This window comes from Triturus cristatus, chromosome 3_1 (assembly GCF_964204655.1).
Source record: "Triturus cristatus chromosome 3_1, aTriCri1.1, whole genome shotgun sequence".
NCBI classification, from domain to species: Eukaryota; Metazoa; Chordata; class Amphibia; order Caudata; family Salamandridae; genus Triturus; species Triturus cristatus.
In genome coordinates, this window is record NC_140583.1 from 979,604,128 (window position 1) to 979,625,395 (window position 21,268).

At 43.1% G+C, this 21,268-nt stretch overlaps 1 protein-coding gene across 4 annotated transcripts in view; it reads right to left on the reverse strand.

Moving 5' to 3' along the window:
• The window catches only part of LOC146861354 (cAMP-dependent protein kinase inhibitor alpha-like), a 330,507-nt gene that overhangs the window by 20,934 nt on the left and 288,305 nt on the right, over nucleotides 1–21,268 (reverse strand). For all 4 annotated transcript variants that reach the window (XM_085645658.1, XM_085645660.1, XM_085645659.1 and 1 more), the window contains exon 2: nucleotides 1,172–1,323. In XM_085645658.1, the coding sequence (XP_085501784.1) occupies nucleotides 1,172–1,316 (145 nt within the window). In that variant the 5' untranslated portion in view covers nucleotides 1,317–1,323. The remainder of the gene's footprint in view (nucleotides 1–1,171; nucleotides 1,324–21,268) is intronic.

The following is a 21,268-nucleotide window of genomic DNA, read 5'->3' on the forward strand; positions in this document are numbered from 1 at the left end:
AATCTCTTTATGAAATCAATTGCCAAGACAGCACCAGGGTCTGCAATCAAAAGATGGCAGGTACAATTCCCATAATATCCAAATGGACTATTGTCCTACATATGCAATAAATTATTAAAGCATTCCAAAGTTGTAACAGGATGACAACTGGCGCTTTATAAATAAGGCTCCCTGTTTTCCATTTTTACTGATTTTTACAGATAAATACAGACAGAACCCCAATTTATTTCCTGTCTGTATTTATTTGTAAATGTGGATAAAAACGGAAATTGGGTTGATTTTGAGTGATTCTAAATGCTGTCAGCCATGGCTGCCAAGCAAATAGCTGTGCCGATTGACAGGCAAAGATGTTTAAAAAAGAAAGGAATTTTAGTAAAGATGCTTAAACAGCAGTAGATATGCACAAGGTAGATACTGATATGCATATGTTTTCATATAAGTGCATTGATTTATCATCCGTGGGTTTTCATATCATTGAAATCTCTCAGGCATTTAAGCATGATTGAACATTTATCGGTTAAATACATGTAGACATATACTAGTTCAGCTCAATTTTTTCACAAAACCCAACATAAAGATACAATTAGCAAAAAATAAATTTGGATACATTCAGAAGCAAAAGTTAAAAAAATAAATACCATCAAACCGAGAGCCGGATTTATAAAACACATAAGTAAATGAATAGACAATAAATCATTGGTGTTACCATTGAGCCACCAGGCTGTGGGCATCACAAACACATTTTAGCAACCATGCAAAGACCAGCACTGCACTTACGTCAGCTAATGTAACATTTTGCCGGCAGACTCACTTATTGAGTACGGCAGGAGGTTAAGTGGTGGACCTGGGCTGTATGCAACCCGGTGTGTTTGCACAGCTATTTTACCACCTGATCTGCAAAAGTGAGAGGAGTCACTGAAAACCAACGACATTGACAACAGTAACTGATATTACAGAAGGTGCTCACAAACAGTCACTTACATTACGACACACTGCCAACCCAACATCAAACCAGCGGAACACACCACTGCTACAGGCATTGTTATCTTTTCGGTCTGTGATAGACAACTCACAAGGCACCCTTACAAAAAAATAACCCACATCCATCATCATGGTGCAAAATCTGGAATGCAACCCAAGATCGAACATCTACTAGGGTGCTGAAACATACCTGCATTTAGAGACATTTCTGCTAGTTTTAAAGGTAGGTCAGAGGGGCTGACTCCTGACGGCGAGCCCAGGATGTCGGGAAGGGCGTTTCTTCGTCCTGTACGCCCAGAGGATGCGAAATCCAACACAGGCTCCACCTCAGTCATACTTCACCTGAAGAAAAAATAAACATCAATATTACTGACTTTTTCTTGCACTTTTTTGCTCTAACAGAACATAATGTGTAATCACATATCTTAACCCCTTAATGAAATATTGAGGGGAATATTTACCAAACAATGTCGGAGTGCGGTGCTACGCCAAATTTGTAAATGCTGCGCTCCGACATTTTTTTTATTTCAAATTATCTTTATTGAAAATTTTGTGCAAGAACAGAACAGGAGCTGGTATCAGGGTCCAAAGCCACAAAGTACATGTAACGGTGTTTCAACTGATCAGCAGACAAATGCCAGCAATAGACGAACCCCTTGACAGTGAAATCGCCCCTTAGTCCCCAGCTCCAGAAGGAAGAAAGGAAGAGTAAATAAAGGAAGAAAGTGAAAGGAGAATCTGAAAGGGGAAGAGAAGAGAGAAGAGAGAGTTATCTAGCGCCTCAAGCCTCTTAATAATATAGCATAGTACAACAAATATCCGGCCATGTCAGTGTCCGTAAATGTGAAGATCTCATGGGAATCATCTTCCAGAAAATGAAATCATGGCGGCTTATGAGAGGCAAAATAATCGTCCAGGGTAGACCATATGTTCCTCGTGGAGGTTTTCCAAGGTGAATGTTGCAAAACAATATTGTCTGCCCCCCTGAGGTGTATGACCCAGTTCATCCAACACTTGTAGGAGGCCTTGCTAGTATCCTTCGAATTGGTGAGTATCATTTTAACTGCAGAGATCAACAGTAGATCAAGGAGAGCTCTGTCCCCTTCCGACTGCAAATCCACCCGTAAAAAAGCAGTTACCACGGACGTTAGGGACCTGGGGAGAATACAGTTAAACAAATTAGACAAAAACAAGTGGACCCTATCCCAGAAGAGTTTCACAACAGGACAGTGTAAAATAAGGTGAGCCAAATCACCTCTGTCTTGATTACAATTCCAACACACATCATCTTCCCGGATCCCCATGGAGAACAGCCTAGCCGGTGTCCAAAAGGCTTTGTGTAATAGCCAGAATTTCGTTTGGGAGAGAACTGGGGAAATCTTATTACGTGTAACTGATCTCCATAGCGGGGACCACGAATCTTCGGTTAGCTGATTAGCCGAAAGCACCTTCCAGTAATCTACTACCTTAGAATTAAGCTTGGAGGATTTTGGGCGCAGAAGTTGATAAATCTGGGAGACCTGATGGCCAAGCTTATTAAGTTTTGATACAAACGTGGGTAGCGATGGGGAGCTAGGAGACATTCTGGATTTCGTAATGGCAGCTCTCACTTTCAGAAAATTGTAAAATTCGATATCAGCCAAATGGAAACGAGATTGAAGTTCCCTGAACGTCAATGGGTATGCATCCTTTACCAATTGATGGGGAAAAAAGATACCTTTTTTGCACCAGGAGTCAAGGAGTAATGGTTTACCATTATAAAGGAACTTGGAGTTTAGCCAAAGCGATTCCATATTGCTGACATCCATGGACCTATCTATTTTTAAGAGAGCTAATTTAGTATTCTTAAAGATGGACCTAGAGTGGGTGGCGACAAGACGGTTAGCCGTGAGAACTGACAGGGGGCGTATGTTATGGAGGAGAGCCCCCTCCACTTCCAGCCACACTGGTATATAGTGATCAGGAGGAGAAATCCAAAGCAGGCCCTGCCTCGCCAGAAAGGCATACTGGTAGAGACGAAAGTCAGCCAGGTTAACGCCTCCCATTGTCTTATCAAGCCTCAATTTTCGAATGCTGATTCTGGCTTTTTTACCGCGCCAAAGAAAGGACGTTAAAAGAGTATCTAATTTATGGTGAAAGGAGTCAGTTAATAGCAATGGTAGCATACTTATGAGATAATTAACTAAAGGAGTAACCATCATCTTGATAGTCTCAATTCTCCCCCACCACGTGATGAATTTTGGGGACCAGGCATCCAAGAGTGTCTTCATTTTCTGTAGGAGTACCTTTTCATTCTGATACAGGGTGTCCATAATATTATTACCAAATTCAAGCCCCAGGTATTTAATAAAACTCGACTGCCATGTTAACCCAGAGTCCCCCAACATGTCGCTAGTAGAAAACACATTTAGTGGTTTAACTTCCGATTTATCTCTATTGAGTTTATATCCGGAGTGCAGAGAATATAATGCAATCGTTTCCATTAGGGCTGTAATGGAGGAATCCGGACGTTCTGTAACTATCAAAATGTCATCCGCTTACGCGGCCAATTTGACACGTACACCATTGATGTCAACACCCGCAATATCCGCGTTGAGCTTGATAGCCTGAAGAAGAGGTTCCAATGCCAAGAGGAAAAGTGATGGAGATAGAGGGCATCCCTGTCTGGTACCCTGATATAGGGGGAAGGACTCCGAAAGTGACCCATTGACAGCTATACGTCCAGTCGGCTTTAGGTAAAGTGACATAACCATTTTAATAAAATCCTTACCCAAATTAAAGAAATGCAGGCAACGTTCCAAGAACGACCAAGAGACTCTGTCGAAGGCCTTCTCGGCGTCTAACGTAATGGCAATCGAGGGTACAGATTTAGTTGCTGCATTTTCTAATACATGGCATAACAGACGTGTGTTATCGTTGGATAACCGGTTCCGGAGGAACCCCACCTGGGAATTGCTTATTAATTTATGAAGAACCAAATTTAGCCTGACCGCAAGTATTTTGGCGTATATTTTGCAATCAACATTTATAAGCGAGATGGGCCTATAATTTTTAGGATGAACAGGGTCCTTCCCCTCCTTGGGGATAACAACAATGTTGGCTTCAGTCATAGAATCAGGTGTGTGCCCAGTGTCAGCAATATGGTTAAAAACCTGTTTCATAACAGGACCTAATTGGGTTAAAAAAGATTTATAGAAGGATGCCGTGAAGCTATCCGGCCCTGGCGCTTTGTTTTCTTTCAAGGACCTGACCGTCTTATCTATTTCCGAGCTGTTGATTTCCATACCTAACATGGCAGAGTCGTCTTCTGAGAGTTGTGGCAAATTAAGATCACGGAGGAAAGCAGTGCACTTCTCAGTGTCAAAAGTCTGATTGTTTGAGTATAGGTCCTGATAAAATTGTTTAAAAGTATTGAGAATGCCCTTGTGTGTTGTATGGGTTAGGTTATTAGCGTCCTTGATTGAAGAGATAACATGTTGATTTTGTCTATGTTTAAGATATGAAGCTAAAAGTTTCCCTGCCTTGTTGGCCTCACAAAGATTCAGCGCTTTAAATTTATTAATCCACACCCCCGCGCGTTCACTCAATATCTTATTGTACTCATACTTCTTTTGTGTCAAAGTCAACAATAGAGTAGAGTCGCTTAAGGAGGCAATATGGGCAGTCTCTAAGTCTCTAATTTCCCGTTCTAGTTGGAGTAGTCCCTGATTCAGGCGTTTATTTATTTTTGTTTTTATAGCAATGATTAGCCCCCTTATAGTGGCCTTCAATGCGTCCCAGTGTGTATTTATATTAGTATCAGACACCTTGTTGTGACCAAGGTATTCTGAAATGGCCTCCGCAATCTTCTTTTTATCTTCAGGGTCTGATAAGACATCATTGTTAAACCGCCACCGTTTGGGAGTTTGTTCCTTGTGACTACCGGTTAAGTTAAGAGAGATGCAAGAGTGATCAGAAATCAATCTTGGGGCAATATCAGAGGACTCAATGAGGCTGGTGTATGCCCCAGAGACAAGGATATAATCAATCCTAGTGTATGAGTTGTGAGGGGCCGAATAAAAAGTATAATCCCTTGTGTCTGGGTGCTGGAGTCTCCAGGGATCCTTGAGGTTAAATTTAGAACAAATAGTGATGAGCTCAGCGTGTGAGCTCGTAGTTTGGTAGTGGCAGTTGGACTGCCTGTCAATTATCGGGTCCAGGGGAAGGTTGAAGTCTCCTGCCATTACTATAAGATCCTCCTGAGGAAAACTATCTAACCTGTCAGAGACGCTACACCAAAAGGTGGGGTCATCCGTGTTAGGCCCATAAATATTGATCACATGTATTAAATCGTCGCCTCTCCTCAAGTGAGTGAGCAAAAAACGACCTTCATTGTCGTGTGTGGAGGATTCTAGCGTGATATTAGCAGATCTCGAAATCAAGGTCATGACCCCTCGTTTCTTCTTAGCTGCTGGAGAGCATGCCAATTGCGAAATCCAGTTACATTTAATAAGGTTATTGTCCACTTCGGAAAGTTTAGTCTCCTGTAGCAGCACAATATCACTTTTGGTCTTGGCTAAATACTCTAATGCCTTACGTCTTTTCACAGGGTGGTTAAGACCTTTAACATTTAGGGAAACTATCTTCAAATCGCTCGACAGGACACCTTGTTTGTTAGCGGTCATTAAGAATGGTTTCAAATGGTGAACTCAACAAATATGGTTCTTGACATAGGGACAAATGCGAATATTTTAAATACCACGAAGCAGGCCCAATATGGAAGTCAATAAAAGCATACAACAGCAACAGTATTATACCCCTGGAAGCCGGACAGTCCCATCCCGAAAATTGCATACGGTACATAGGACACCAGACATGTCTAGTGATTAGGAGACGCCAGATAAAGAGAAGAATCAAGGAGAAGGAGAAAAGGAAAGAAAAGAGAAGACAGAAAAGTAGAAGGAGAGCAAATGAGGAAGCAACTGTGAAAACCATGAAAATGGTTATGAAAACATGGGCGCTCTCAACCCAATCCCCCCCATACCCTCCCAGCCCACCCCTACCTCAATACTTAGCATGTGGGAGGTGCGACGACAGAAGCGTCCACCCGCACTCCGGGGGAAACAACATGGTCAGAACATATACACATACATACCTTCCCAATACCCAACTATCAAAGATCCTTCGGATAAAAATGCAAGCCGAAAGACAAATAACTGCCATCATATCCAAGTATCAACCTACAGAAGAAAAGACCCGTACAATCCCACAAGTCACAAAATACACATGAGCCAATACGATGTACCGGTACCTTTGAATAAGACAATGTCAAGAGGAGCAAAGAAATCAGTACATGCACTACACCGGGCCTGGTGAGGACTTTCTCTTACTGGCCAAGAGCTGTGATGAATCCATGTCCTGAGTAGGAGGGCCTTCTAGATAGGACGCAAGGTCTCCGGGGTCGTTGAAAAAGAGGTGTTTCCCCCCCTCGGTGATCTTGAACCTAGTAGGACCGACAAAGGAGAACAGGATACCCCTGGACCTCATTTTGTCTCTTAGACTTAGGAACCCCCTTCGAATATCCACAGTAGGCTTCGAAAAATCTTGGGTAAAAATGATTTTGTGACCCTTCCAGATGAGATGGTGGGTTTTCCTGGCATATCCAAGTATTGCTTCTACTTGTCGGAATCGCAGAGGCTTACAAATGATTGGACGGTCCCCCTGCCGTGATGAGGATTTGAATGAAGGGATTCTGTGTGCTCTGTCCAGTTCAAAAGGTTGATCGAACGTTATGCCAGTGAACTTAGGTATCCAGTCCTCCAGAAAGGCTAAACAAGAGCCCAGAACATCCTCTGACCCCTCCGGAACACCAAGAATTCGGATGTTGCCCCTACGATTGCGGTCTTCCAACTCGGCCGTCTGTCTCAAGAGCATAGAGGACATATCCTTCAGGGCCTTTGTATCCTTACTCAACTTGGAGACGATGTCCTCAACATCACTGATCCTCTGTTCAGCTACGGAAAGTCTGTTATTCACAGCAATCATATCTGCTCTGATGGCCGTTATCTCCAGCTGTATAGTGTCAGTGGTTTGTTTGGTCGACTTGGACAACTCACGGACATCAGCCAGCTTTTTCAGGATTAGCTCCAGAGTACTATTGATATCTGGCTTCACTTTGATAGGTGAGTCTGACTGTGAGGGTTCACCTTTATTTCTCTTGTGCACCAACTTAGATTCGCGGTCAGCCATTTTAGAGGTCGTGGTAACAGTTGGGTAATTAGCTGGTTTTACACTCGGCTCGCGAAATTGACTAGTGACTTCCAATCGGCCACAACCCTTGCAGCCTGCCGTCCAATTGCCGAGGTGTGGTGGGATTAGCCGCCAGAAGGCCGTGAGGCAAAGTCGCAGAGAAAAAGGCAGTGGCCCCAGCAAGTAGCCAGTGGTATCAGGAGTTGTATCAGCATGGGCAAATACGCACGGCTAAGGGACCAAAGCTACCCCCAGCTTAGTGGCCCAGACTTACCCTCCGCAAAATCGCACACGGAGCGCACAGACTTAGCGTGATAGAGTTTGATGTACGGCTCCTTTCCTCCGTGAGTCACCACCCCTAGATTGCATCAGAGCCTCAGGGGTCCAAGACAGGATTCAAATTCAAGATCAAAATCAGGTGTTTGCACAATGCTGTCTGGGAGAATCCAACCATTCTCAAACAGATCCGTGGCTTGTATTTGGCTTGTACTGGGGTCGCGCTGGTAACTTGGAGGTAACCATCTCCTTGGCCGACTGAGCGTAAGTAACGCTAGTTAAGCTAGTTAAGCGTGGAGCCTCTCCGCATCGCCGCCATCTTGAGGTCAGGCATGCCGATGCATTAACAACCAGCTCGCAGAAGCAGCAGAAGGCGCTGAGGAAACATTATCAGCAAGGCGCCATCAGCGATAATAAGCAGTCAAGAGCGATGGACAATGAGTACTTGCTGTGGGACATCGGTGCAGCCGAACGGGGACATCTCGTTCGGACTATCGGGGAGGCGCCATTTTGTAATCCCCACGCGTCGCGAAGCAAAACCTGCCGGAAAGTTGACTGTGCAGGGTCCGCCGTCGGGTTCAGAGGGCTCCTCTTGTGCCAGACTCCTCACATAGTGATCCGCGCACTGCCAGAGGCGCGAACAATCAGCCGCAGGGCACGGGAAGGGCAGCGTTTTCCCCCGGTCCGACGGAGTGACTGAATCAGGCGGCCATCTCGACTGCCGTCCAAGCCACGCCCCCGCGCTCCGACATTTTTTAACGCAGGGGTGCACTCTAGTCACAAGAATACGTGGCACCTCTGTGTTGGGCCAGCGCAGGCAACCTACCGCCATGTTGCAAGGGTGCCTGCACTGCAGGAGCGATTGTTTATGTGCAGGAAGGGAGACCTAACCGCACATAAGCAATCAATAAGGGTGATTTGCTCATTCTACGTGTGCTGCAGAATGCTACCATGCTGCAGAATAGCGTCATGCTAAGAACAGGTATTCCATGGCCTTAGTTTTTGACGCTGCATCAGCCTTGTAAATCTGGGGTAGCGTCAAAAAGCAATGGGGGTTGTGGTGGAATGCCCACTGCAGCACCCATTGCACGCCACTTTGACGCTGAGGACTTCGGTGGAAAGGGGCATATTTACAAGGTGGTGTTAAGCCACGCTAAGTGGCTTACCACCTCGTTGTAAATATGGGAAATAGTGCTACGCCACCAGAGCATCAAAAAATGTGACGCTCCAGTGGTGGATGGGACTTGTAAAAATGCCCCAAAGTTTGTAACCACACATACTGCCTATGGGCGAGGCCTACCAGGCTTGCCTGGTCTTTCCCTGTCTGTTTGCTTTATCTAGGTAGCCTTTGCAGTTGCACATATTTTAGTTATCCCCATCGGTCCTATGCTTTCTAAAAGTATGCTACTGAGTTGATGTCTACCACTACTGGACAGGGTGGGCAGTTCTACACATGTACCACTATGTCTGTGGAATAGAATTTCTGAGCAGCTACCATAAGTCTAATTTCATGATTCCTTGAACTAGAAATACACACCTGCTGCACTATGCTGAATTAATCAAGAGGATTGAAGCCTTTTTAAAGGCCGTACCATTCCTCTCCTCTCCATTCCCAGATTCAGAGTATACCCATTTAAGTTTTTTAATTTTTCAAATGAATTTTGAGGCAGATCTTGTGCATATTTTCTCTCACCTCTTCAAAATCATACCTAAACTAAGCGATTTAGGACAATGTACACAAACGGATAAAAAAGTGGAACAAACTCTGTTAACCCCCTTATCACACTGCATTTTGATTGGCCACTGAAACATTATCTATCTATCTATCTATCTATCTATCTATCTATCTATCTATCTATCTATCTATCTATCTATCTATCTATCTATCTATCTATCTATCTATCTATCTATCTATCGCAGAAAAGCCGATGTTCCCAAAACTGTGTTTTTATGTGAAGCAAAAATAGCCATTACAGTATCATGACTGGTGACACGTCATTTTAATCCATTGCTACTCCCTGTGCCTGCCCACCCACCAGAAACTCACAACAGCATACTCCAAATGTGTGCTCACGGGAAGCATGTGTGAGTTCACTCACATCAGTTACAGAGCCTGATGTCAGTTTACCTAACACTTCTGTATATTTCTCCGTTTTGAATTTTTATGTAGTGCAGCTCAACCAGTGAACTTCAGTGCGCATCACAAACAACAAGCAAGACCAATTATCTCTCTATATTGAACAAATAAAAGAATCAAGTAAATGGAGTGAACACAGTAGAAATAAAATAAATTGTCAAGATTTTAAATTAGAAAATGGGCAAAATGATAAGCAAATGGATGAAATGAAAATCAAGTGGAGGGACAATGACCGGCAACAAAAAGAAATGGAAAAATAAGAGATGTGAAAAGATGGTGGCACTGGGAGGGTTTTCTAGTGCTAGATGACGGAGAGCAAGGAAAGAGAGGCCAAGGTGGAGAGAATGAATAAATGAGATGGGATGAGTGAAGAGGCAAATACTTGAGGAGAGTGACTAGGAGGTAGCTACCTGTCTAGATATAACCTGAACAGATGCATTTTATCCATATTACTGCAGCCCCTATTAGCAGTAGGGCGTGGTCTACTTGTGTTTATGTGAAAGGATGTGCTGTAACGGCCAGAGAAGCCGGCTTTGGAGCTGGGGAACCAGGATCGAGAATCAGCGTCAACTCAACATCCCGTGATTCTGGGCAAATCACTTAATCTCCACGTGGCTACCAAAAATGAATGTGTCCTTGTGTAAAGTGCTCCAATACCTTCTTGTCAAGTTCGCACTATATAAGACGGCAACAACAAAAAACGTTTGCTTGAATGGCATGATATTATACTCCAAATCCCTTACGATGAATGGCTGAATGTGCAGGGCCTACTCTAAAATTAAGTGTCTTCTCCACCACATGGATATAAGGATTGAAAGCATATGGTTTGCATCTTGTAATATCTCAATATCGGTGCCTTTCCTTCACAGAACACTCCCTCTCATTTACTGAGGTACATAGTCCAGGCACCTGCCAATGTTTGGTCAACTCCATGGTCATAACCGAAGGTCTTCGTCCCTCCTCCTTTGATTCACTGACGCTACTTGCTCGTTTTCTCCTTTTTGTACCTCGCTTTTTAAAGATTCATAGTGGCTCTTGGAGTATGTTTGGATTTAGCTACAATGCATGGAGATGGTCTCTTCCCTGCTGATCTGATAGAAAGCCACTGTTGACGTTGAGTGAATTCAATACCTGGCATATGAAAGATAACATTAAGGGCTGATTTAGATTCTGGTGGATGGATTACTCCATCACAACATGATCGATATCCCCTCTGCCTTATTACAAGTGCATTAAATCCTAACATACTTGTAACACATTGGGCAAGGTATCTTTCTCGTTTGTGATGGAGTTAGTACCCCTCTGCCAAACTCTAAATCAGACCCTGAGTTGTAGGCCCCGTGTTGCAAGGTGCCACCACCTCTTTCCTTTGGCGCTAATTCAAAGGATTAGTCATAGAGCATAAAAGGAATATGGTAGTAGGAATTCAATTAGTCAGGGGCAATTCCTTAATTCTGGCACTTTTTGTTTACTACATTGGTAGCAACACCCTCAATAACTGTTCGCCTGCCACATACACAGTTCCAGAGAATAAGATCATGAAACGCTGATGATTGACCGGTAGACTTCTGTTTTTTAATAGATGGTGTGTGGACAAGGTAAGGCACGACTAGGTGAGGGATCCGGGATGGAATATAACTGGGTGTCAACATTTGGAGGAACCAGAACCTATCTTACTGTACAGCCAATGCATGAGACAGAGTCTTCTGACATGACATGTCCTTTCACCAGGAGTTGATGAGGTGCTTCATGAGTTGGTTTCACGTAGTCAACTTTGTTCACATTCACACACTTTCTTTTGGCCTGACCGTACCTCTTTGCGGCCAATCATGGTTGTTACAATTGACAGGCCATGTAAACAATGTGGTCTTAGCCAAGGTTCCATTGGCTCAGGTCTCCTCCTCCACTTGAAGTGGAGGATCTTCTGAGACTTGCATAGTTGCATGTAGACATGATATTTGAAAATGGAAATTATATCATTTGAAAATAGGAGATTTCATTCATTCTCAAATTCTTGGCAATGTTTGAGTTGTCCGTTGGAAGCCTAATGATAGTATATTGTAAATGACAAGCAGTCAATCAAAGTGATGGTGATCGGCAAGCTTATTCATAGGGAAGATCAGTAACAAATGTGGCCTTTGCTGGACAATCGAAGGCGCATAAGAGTGACACCAGTGGGAGAAAGGAGATAACTCGAACGGGGTAAGCTAGGAGGAACAGTTAAAAAAGGAGGGGAAATTATATGAAGGTACAATTATGGAACAGTAAAGTTTATAGACAGGCACAAAGATGTCTATTGCATTATAAGACCCAGTCAAGCGCTGTAGGTTCCACCCTTAATTTGCCTAACTTTATAAAGACAAAGGTGGATTTGTCATATGTCAAGACTCCAATTGAGGAAGACGAGATAGTTAAGATCCTGCAGCATCACTGACAGGCTTCTAGTCCTAGCCATGTGTGCCTCTACACCTTGTATATGTAAATTGATACTTGTATAGCGCACTACTCACCCGCAAGGGTCTCAAGGAACTTGTACGAATACCGCTGTGGAACCCATCCTGGCTTTCCCTGTGAGGCATCCACTCCTGGGCACCCCCAAGGTGGAGACCAGGCATCCTTAGCGTTGTGGGGGCCGTTGTGGAGATTAAGCAAGCTATTGCCCAGAGTTGCAGAGTGGGACTCCATGATTGGAATAGGCACCAAGGCAAGAATTATCATGTCCGTGGAATTTTTGAGCCCAAGACCCACCAAGGCGGGGAATTGAACCCTGGTCCCGGATTAGACCTCTGCATCAGGGTCTGCCACTCTAATCATTGAGCCACACTTCTCCACTCCACACCTTGTGGCCTGCACTTAATGTGCAAGGAAGAGTTCTAGAAACTCTGGCAGCAACCAGCCAATTCCTACTGCTGCTGAAACCAAAGCCAGTACTTGACTGCTGGGAAGAAAAATGAACGCCTCTTATTGCTCTGTATCCAGAAAACTCTGTAAAGCAAAAGTAAGATAAAAAGTCTGTGATTATTGCTACAAAATAGCTGTAATTGCACCCAACTGGCGAGTACACAGAATAACCAAAGGTAGTACTACCATATTCTAGGTGACAGGGTGAAGCCCTAAACCATCATGTTAAGAACTGTGACACTTGCTTACTGACAAAAGCCTTACCCATAAATGACCACGGCGAGGTTAAAAGGCAATTAGCAACTTAAACACGCTTGCAGAGGAGCTACCAAATCTCCTATATACTGCAAGAGTAAAATGAAAATAACTCACACCACTAACAGCTAGATGTATGAAGCCTTTTTGTGTTTGCAAAAGGTCCAATTCACAAAATCGGGCCATTTGCAACCACAAAAAGGCTCCTTGGTATGTATGAAACCCGGATTGAGATTCGGTAATGTGTTACCGAATCACAATTTCTGCTTGCGGCCAAATACAGAATCAATATTTGGAAGTGGCGAGTTTATGGCTTCCCTTCCTAATACTGATTCTGTATGGGACTTTACCATAATTCAGTTGCAAAACATTAATATTTTACGAACTACGAATGAAAATGTAATGGTAACCCATTTACAAAGGGAAAAGGGGTCCCAAAAGCAACCCTTTACTTTGTGAATGTTGAGAAAAATATTTTTTAAGCGTAGGCAGTGGTCCTGTGTACTCTTAACATTTTTTACTTTTCATTTTTATTTTCAAACACATTCCTTTAAGGAAAATGGGTTCCGTTTAAAAAAAAATGCTTTATTTAAAAGCAATCACAGACATGGTGGTGTGGTGGACACCATCCCCGTAATGGCTGCGATTCATAGTGGGGTATAAATTAACCCAGGGCGGGTAACTGCTCCGCCAACGGAGTTTGCGGATTTTTGCCTACTCCGCGCTCTGTTCCATACGTGGATTAGTCAAAAACTCTCTTCCATGGCGGAGCAGAGTTAGCCAGTACATCCAACCTCCCAGAGTAATACAAGACGAAAGACGCACAATGTAGTGTTTTTTCATAGGAGGAGGATAGCGAGGAGCAGGAAGGAGAGCGGCCAGGCAGAGGAGGAGGTAGCCACGCAGGTAAGTGCCTCCTTAAAAAATGTATTAATGTGGGAGGGGGGAGGGAGCGTAACGTATTTCCACAGAGTTTTTTTCAAACTCCGTGGAAGTACGCATTGCCGCACTATGCCTGCTACACCCAGGCTTAGTATAAATCCAATTACAACCCACTACAAATTGGATTTTAGCGAACCGACTCATTAGTACATTGGTCAGTGCACAAAAACAGAATGGATTCAGTAAAGGTGGTGCGTAATTTGCTACCACTTTTACTGAATGAATTTTTTGCACATCTGGTCTTTCGTTTCTGAGACATTCTTTGATTTCCCTACCCAGTGCGTGCTACTGAAGACACCAGTGTATGCTGCCTCCTCCAACAGTAGTGCCACAGTGTGTGATAAAACAAGCAGTTTTCTAATTTGATCTCAGCCACGGGTCCACTTGCCAAGTCCCAAACAAGATTATCTCTAATTAGAAGGTAAACATGTTAACTTTTAACGAGCCATGGCTCCTCATTCGTTCCTGTTACGTTAATGGAACTTGGCACATCAGTCTATCTGGAGCCGTCATAAACATGTTAGCTGGGCATCTGGAAATCTGTTCGCACTTACGCTGCACGGTATCCCAGCTGCAATGTCCTTGGTACACGTCAGTTCTTCGCGGAATAAGAGGGCTTGAGTATGGTATGTTGGGCATAGGCAATGTGGGTGCACACACTGCATTTTTTGGGAATGCAGTGCACGTAGATCACGTGCATGATGAAATCCTTGAAAAAAAAAATCAGGATATCTAGTAAAGTCCATGTGCCTTTGACAAGGACCACTGGTCTGGAACAGGGTCAGTTCATGTCAGGTGAAGAAACAGCCCTAGCTGTACTTACTATTCCCAACTCATCAGCATTTGTGATTGTAGAGAAACCTTTACTTTGCTGCAAGATTACTCCTTATCAAGGGAGGTATTAACTACATTTCCACTTTTGACATTCACGCATAAAATAAAGAATATGGTGCAAGGATGCTTACTTGCCTTATGCCCTTTTGGAAGCTAAAATAAAAATGTCTGCCAACCTTTCCATTTCTAACCATAGGTTACATGTTGATAGGAGATAAATCATTATATTTGAAAAGTGCACAAGTAATGTACAGGTCAGCAAATATAACCTTAATTCTATTTCCAGCTTCTCCATCAAAAAACTACAATAGATCTAGGAATAATAAGAGTAGTAACTGTTACAAGTATCTGCTCAAAATAACCAAAAGGAATTGGGATCCTAAAAAGGTCTCCTGGAATTTGGTGTCAGAAGTGGGATAATATTACTTGAATGCTACCGGAAGGAAGATGAAGTCATATGGTAAGCCATTGTGTAGAACACCTTCACGGTGGACAAGTTTATCTCCTGTGCACGGTCAGTGTCCAATGGCAAAAGAGCGACAAGCATAAGACCACATTGTACGAAACCATCAAGTATCAAATGTCTCGATCCCCCAAGGAATCGAGCGACGGCGGGAAATTATAGGATAGCCTGTGAATTATTAAAAGGAGGCTGTGGCACATTTAGTTACCAGTAAGACAGTGCTGGAGAGGAAGCATAAAACTAAGGAAACAGCTGTTCCATTTTTACTGTAAAATACAGATGCGAACTTGGTGACTTTGAAGCAGTATTAAAATTAGGAAAACACGGGTTGCAACCTATTTTTTTTCGCTGAAAAAAATAACAGAAATAAGAAATGTCGGTAAATATAAATACTGCTAAAATAAGCATAAACACACACGACTAAAGACATTCAGAATAATAAAAGTGGGATTTCAAGATAAAATGTAGGTATAAAAACAGAGGAAAGGATGAAATATACAACTAAAGATGGATATGTACATTTATGAACTGGAGATGGAATGGAAGGAGTAGTGACACTTAGATGACTGCTTGAGCACTTAGGTGAAGCCAGAGTCCTGAGACACTACAAGCTTATGGGTAGACTGACACCTCAGACATGGAAAGAGAATTACATTTGCACAAATATGATGGCTGTGCCAGAGGTTAGACACATGGTTCTAACGATCCAACACCTTCCCTTCCACCTAACATAATGCCCAAGGGCTTCACCGAAAACCTCTGCTCAAAAAATTCCCTTCAACTTACCTAGATTTTGTTTAGATTTGTACATTTTACACTGCATTATCCTACTTATGATTTGAGGGCCTCATTTATGAGGTTTTGACGTAGGGCAGTGCCGCAATTAATCTTGCTGTGCTGCCCCATGTCAAAACAAAGTGCATGAATGCACCGTATCTATGTGATAGGGCGCAATCCTGTCCTTTTCTCCAGTGCCCGCGCAGAATGGGCTGCCGTGTGCCAATGCAGGCACCCTTGCACCCTGGTGCAAGGGTGCCTGATTTGTGGGGCTGATTGATTTTGTGCAGGAAAGGACACTTTTCTGCACAAAATCAATCAATTCAGGCGATTTACTTTTTTTATGTGTGCTGCAGGATGCAGCACACAGAAAAAGGAAAGCACAAGGAGAAATTAAAACATTTCTCCTCGTAGTGCCTTCCTAACACCACCCCTTCTCATAAATCTGGGAATGTGTCCGGTTCCATGGGTGTTGCGTGGAAACACCCACAGCAATTCCCATAAAACGCCCCTTTCACGCAGTTTTCTGCATGAAAGGGGCACATATTAATAAGGCCATGAAAAGTCACGTAAAGCGGCTTAACATGGCCTTATAAATATGCTGTGGCACATAGCTGTACCACAACATCAAAAAGTGATGTTCTGCTGGGGCAAAAGTGCTGGTAGGGTCTCATTAAGGAGGCCCTGAGCTTCCTCTTAAGACCAGGTTAGCTTTGCTTCATTATTTATAATATTAGTTTGCATTCATTTTATTTGGCTTAGGTCTAGCATGATGCCATTTTCAAAAGCCTAAAAAAACCTACCTATTTTACTGCATATCCACCTAGATGAACAGACATATATCCGACAACTTATTAACACACTTGCAGAACAAGAGATAATAACATAAGAACGCAAGACCTAACACAACATAATGAAACAAAATATAACATAATAATGTAACTTAACCATGTCAGATAACAATGAAATTTCATGTAACAAAGTAACATATTGTTGTCTGAAATTATAATACAGTGTACCATACATGTATGAAGTAACACTAACACTGCTGAAATGTAACAATTTAAAAGTGTCAAGTAACAATCTTAGAAGGTTCTGTCCTAACATATTACCACAATGTCAAGGCACATAACCACATACAGCCCAGTCAATGAAAAAAGACTAGACGTGGACGTTTTTAAGATGTTTAAACTGTCTCAAACCATTGCAAAACATATGTCAATTACCACACAGTGGCGTAATGCTAAATGATGGAGCCCCCCTGTAGAATGCAATGAGTGGCCCCTGAGTCTTCCATATCTCTCATGTATTCATTGATCTGGGGCTGAATGTGCCCCCTTTAAACATTTGGGGGGGGGCTAGCAGGTTCAGGGCCACTCTGTGCTGCAGGGGCCTGCATTATGCCCCTGTTATCACAACATAAAAATAACAGATATAATCACAATAACTCAAAATATACATTTTATATACAATGGCAAACACAGAAGGGTCAACACAAGTCAGCCACTTCGCCATGACTACAAAATGACTATGACTGAAATGCCAACTAAGGGGCCGATTACGATGGTGGAAGGACCGCCACCGCCAGCCATGCGGTGGCGGTCCTTACGCCATTGGACCGCAATTGTCACCCTGCCACATTAGGATGGCGAGGGGACCGAGACTGCGACCATGGCAGACGGAAAGACCGTCCGCCATGGAACCGCCACATGCAATCGGACCGATTGCCTGGCGGAGCGGTCTGCATGCATAAAATGGTGGCAGGGCCTAGCAGGCACCGTCCACCGTATTATGATGCAGGCTATGATCCAGCCTTTCCATGACGGCGACACTGTCATGAAAAGGCTGGTGGAGATCCTGTTTGGGGGCCCATTGCATGCCCCCAATGGGGGTAGGGGGGTGTATGTGCACTGGGGGTATCCATGGTACCCCCTTACATTTCAGTGCCCTATGTGGCAGGCACCGTGTGGTGCTTGCCACGTAGTGCACTGAAATGCACAACATGCATTTTCAACATTGCGGTGGGTGCTGCTGTGAGCAGCACCCACCGCAATGTTAAAAGTGCAAGCTGCGACCGCCATGGTGGTGGTCGCATCCTAATGTGGTGTGCGGAACCGCCGCATGTATTGCGGACGGTCCCGGTCACCACCACGATGGCGGATGGACTCCAGTCCTCAACATGTTTTTAAGATGATGTGAGATATTTTCTCAACGTACTGGGGAGTCAGTAGTTTCTCTGCAGTATTTGTGGTGGGCCATATCATTTATCACTGGTTTGCAAGGAGCACTCTCCTAATTCACTCATTTGGGTAACTAAGGTACTGATTTTTCTACTCATGGCATATGACAACTTGGTGGAGCAGTCCAGGCTAACTCCAGGAGGTGGTAGTCGTTTAAGTACTTGGATGCAGTTTGATATAGCAATGAAAGCACTGTCAAGCCAACGCTATTATTTATGTTATTTATATATGTAGAAATTGTATTATATTGTGGTCAGATAGCAAACCAGGTTAAACACAAGCAGGTACATCATTCTAAATACATTCTTCTAATTGCCTTTTAAAATAGAAAAATTAAACAGTCCCAATTCACAAAAACACTCACTTTACTCAAAGACACACACACATTGGTGCAGTAGGCATTGGCGTCCCTAGAATCTTTTTCAAGGGGAAGCTGCTAATTTTTATGTCATCCATCCGCCAACCCTTTTTGCCAATGTCAAAGAGCAGGGGTATAATTATTATCTCAGACAGCGCAGGCATGAAAAGGGTTGAGAAACCTGATGCAAAAGCTTAATAGAAGGATCTAATTTCTAATCAGTTTTTTGTTAACACTATTGAATGCACCACGTTATTCTTACACACATGATCAAGGCACTGTAGCTGAAATATAACATGTAGAATCTGCATTTAGTGTTAACGTGCGCAAAGGAATGACAATTAAAGCATATGACAAATGTATTTATTTGTAACATGTATTAACTTAAATATATTTAAATAAATAACATTAAATATATTAACTGAACTATATGTATATAAATAACAACTGTTCTCATCCAAATTGGAAAATAAAACATCTAAACTTTAACTGGATAACTGTTTCAGGTTAGGAACTACAAACATCTACACTCTATACCAATGACAGTGCAAGTAAAAAGATGCTTGTCCCTCCCACCATGCAGAAGCCTCACATGTCCCGAGTTGGACCAATCTGCATCCGACCTCCACAAGTTTGCCCGCCCAGTTATAGTGTGCAGGCTCGAGCCTCAGTCAGTCACAGACAGCAGTGGGTTTATATCGTGTGCCATGGGGGTTATATCTAGTGCTGTGGGGTTATACCTGGTGATCAGGACCGGACTGGCCATAGCAGGCACCGGGCGTTTCCCCGGTAGGCCGCTAGGGTGGGGTCCGGTTTTGGGCCCCTGGGGGCCGATTTTGTTACCGGGGGTCGGCAATATCAGCCCCCTGTAACAAAATCGGCCGAAATCAGCCCTCGCAAACTGCTCGGCTGCACTTCCCCTCACACCAGGGGAGGGGCGGCTGAGCAGTTTGTCAGGGCCGGTTTCTGTTCCAAGTCTGGCCCGGTGATGTAGGATTATATCTGGTGATGTGGATGCCATTCAATACCAAGGCAAGTTATGTGGGTTTATAACTGGTGCTGTGGCAAGTGTTTTGGGTGCAATATAGTGCTGTGGGTGCAATCTAGTGCTGTGGCAACTGCTGCATGCGCAATCTGGCACTGCGACAAGTGAAATCTGACACTGCAGTATATATGGATTCCGGTGTACCAGGCTGGTTCCGTCATCTGTGGGTTAATCAGTATTCCCCCTGGCTTAGCTACTCTCTACAACTGAAAGGTGCGATTTGAACCTATTGCATAGTGTTTCAACAGCCAATTCTTCGTGGGACACAGGAAGCATTCATAACTATGTCTTTCACTTAATATAAAGACTTCCATGAAAGTGCACGCAACAATGTTACATCGTCTTGGCATAAAAACGCACAAGTGGATGAAATTTAATTTTTGTCGATCAGAAAAAACCGAAATAGAGAGCGCTGTGAAAAGGCAAGTTGAAGAAAATTGATAAAAGTTATTTCCAATTTTGTGCATGATCCTATTTTGAGGCACACATGACATTGCTTTAGGTGGGAAAAACAGTACAACCAGAAACGTACTAAGTCTGTACCAATTTCGCATTGAAGCAGGAGATGTGATCCTAAAGAACCATCTGAAAAATGCACCAGTTAATGCATGTTATATATTAGTTCAAGTTGAAAATGAATTGATTACAGTATGTGAAGAAGCATTAAGAGAAGTTCTAGTATCCTTAGTCAATATGTCAAATGGATTTTCAATCATTGCTGATGAAAGTGCTCATATGTCCGGAAAAGAACAGATGTCACTTGGAGTACGTTTTGTAGACGCAAGTAGCGCCGTAGCTGTCATAAGAGAAGAATTCCCTAGATTTACAACCTTCAAAGAAATGGATGCCATCCCAATTGCAAATATGATTAAGGATACATATTCCAAATTTGGAATAAACGTAGAAAAACTCAATAGCCAAGGATATGATGGATGCTCTACGAGGGCAGGAAAAGAAGGTGGCATTCAAGCCATAACAAAGAGAAAATATCCAGTGGCAGTTTTTGCTCACTGTGCTTCACATAAACTTCATTTGAGTGGTAATGATCTGAATGCTGTTCTTAATATACGGAATTCTATTGGCATAGTGAAAGCCATCATCAAGTTTTTCCGTGAGAGTCCAAAAAGAAGATCTCTAAGTCCCAATGTGCCATTGCTGAGTGAAACATGATGGACAGCAAAATACAAGAGCATTTGAATTTTTAGCTCAACCTTTGAAGAGAGTTTTTAAGCAATTAAGCTTACTGGTCACTACTGCATCAGGGAAAACATGCCGGGATGCATATAAATTACAGTCTTCCTCAAGCACAGTGAGCTTTCTCTTTTGCTTGACCATAATTTCAAATTACTCGTCAATCTGTGAGCCAGGCTCTCCAAGCTGTTCACCTTGATATCTTCAAGGTGTGCAATCACTTGCAAGACCTTCTGACTGTGTTCCGTGATGACAGACATAAAGCAGAAGAGCAATTTAAGAAAAATGTCAAATAATGGCAGAAAAATGGAACAACGAACATGTGGCTGCCAAAGATTTTGTTCTAATTTTGTTTCCTGTTCTGTGAAAGAATACTATCACCAGTCTATCTATGAGCCATACATGGATCATCGCATCATTAGAAAGCCAGTTTGGCAATGAAAACAAGAAACATTTCAGTCTGTTGTCACTTTACCCAAAACACATGGCAAAAATGACACAAGCACTACAAATGCCAGATTGCAAACGTCAGAGAAATTTACAACATTGAAAACCTGGAAGCCTAAGCAGTCACATGGTTTGAGATCGGGTCAACCAAGGATGAGCAGTTTAACAGTGAATTTCTGGATTTGCTAAACCA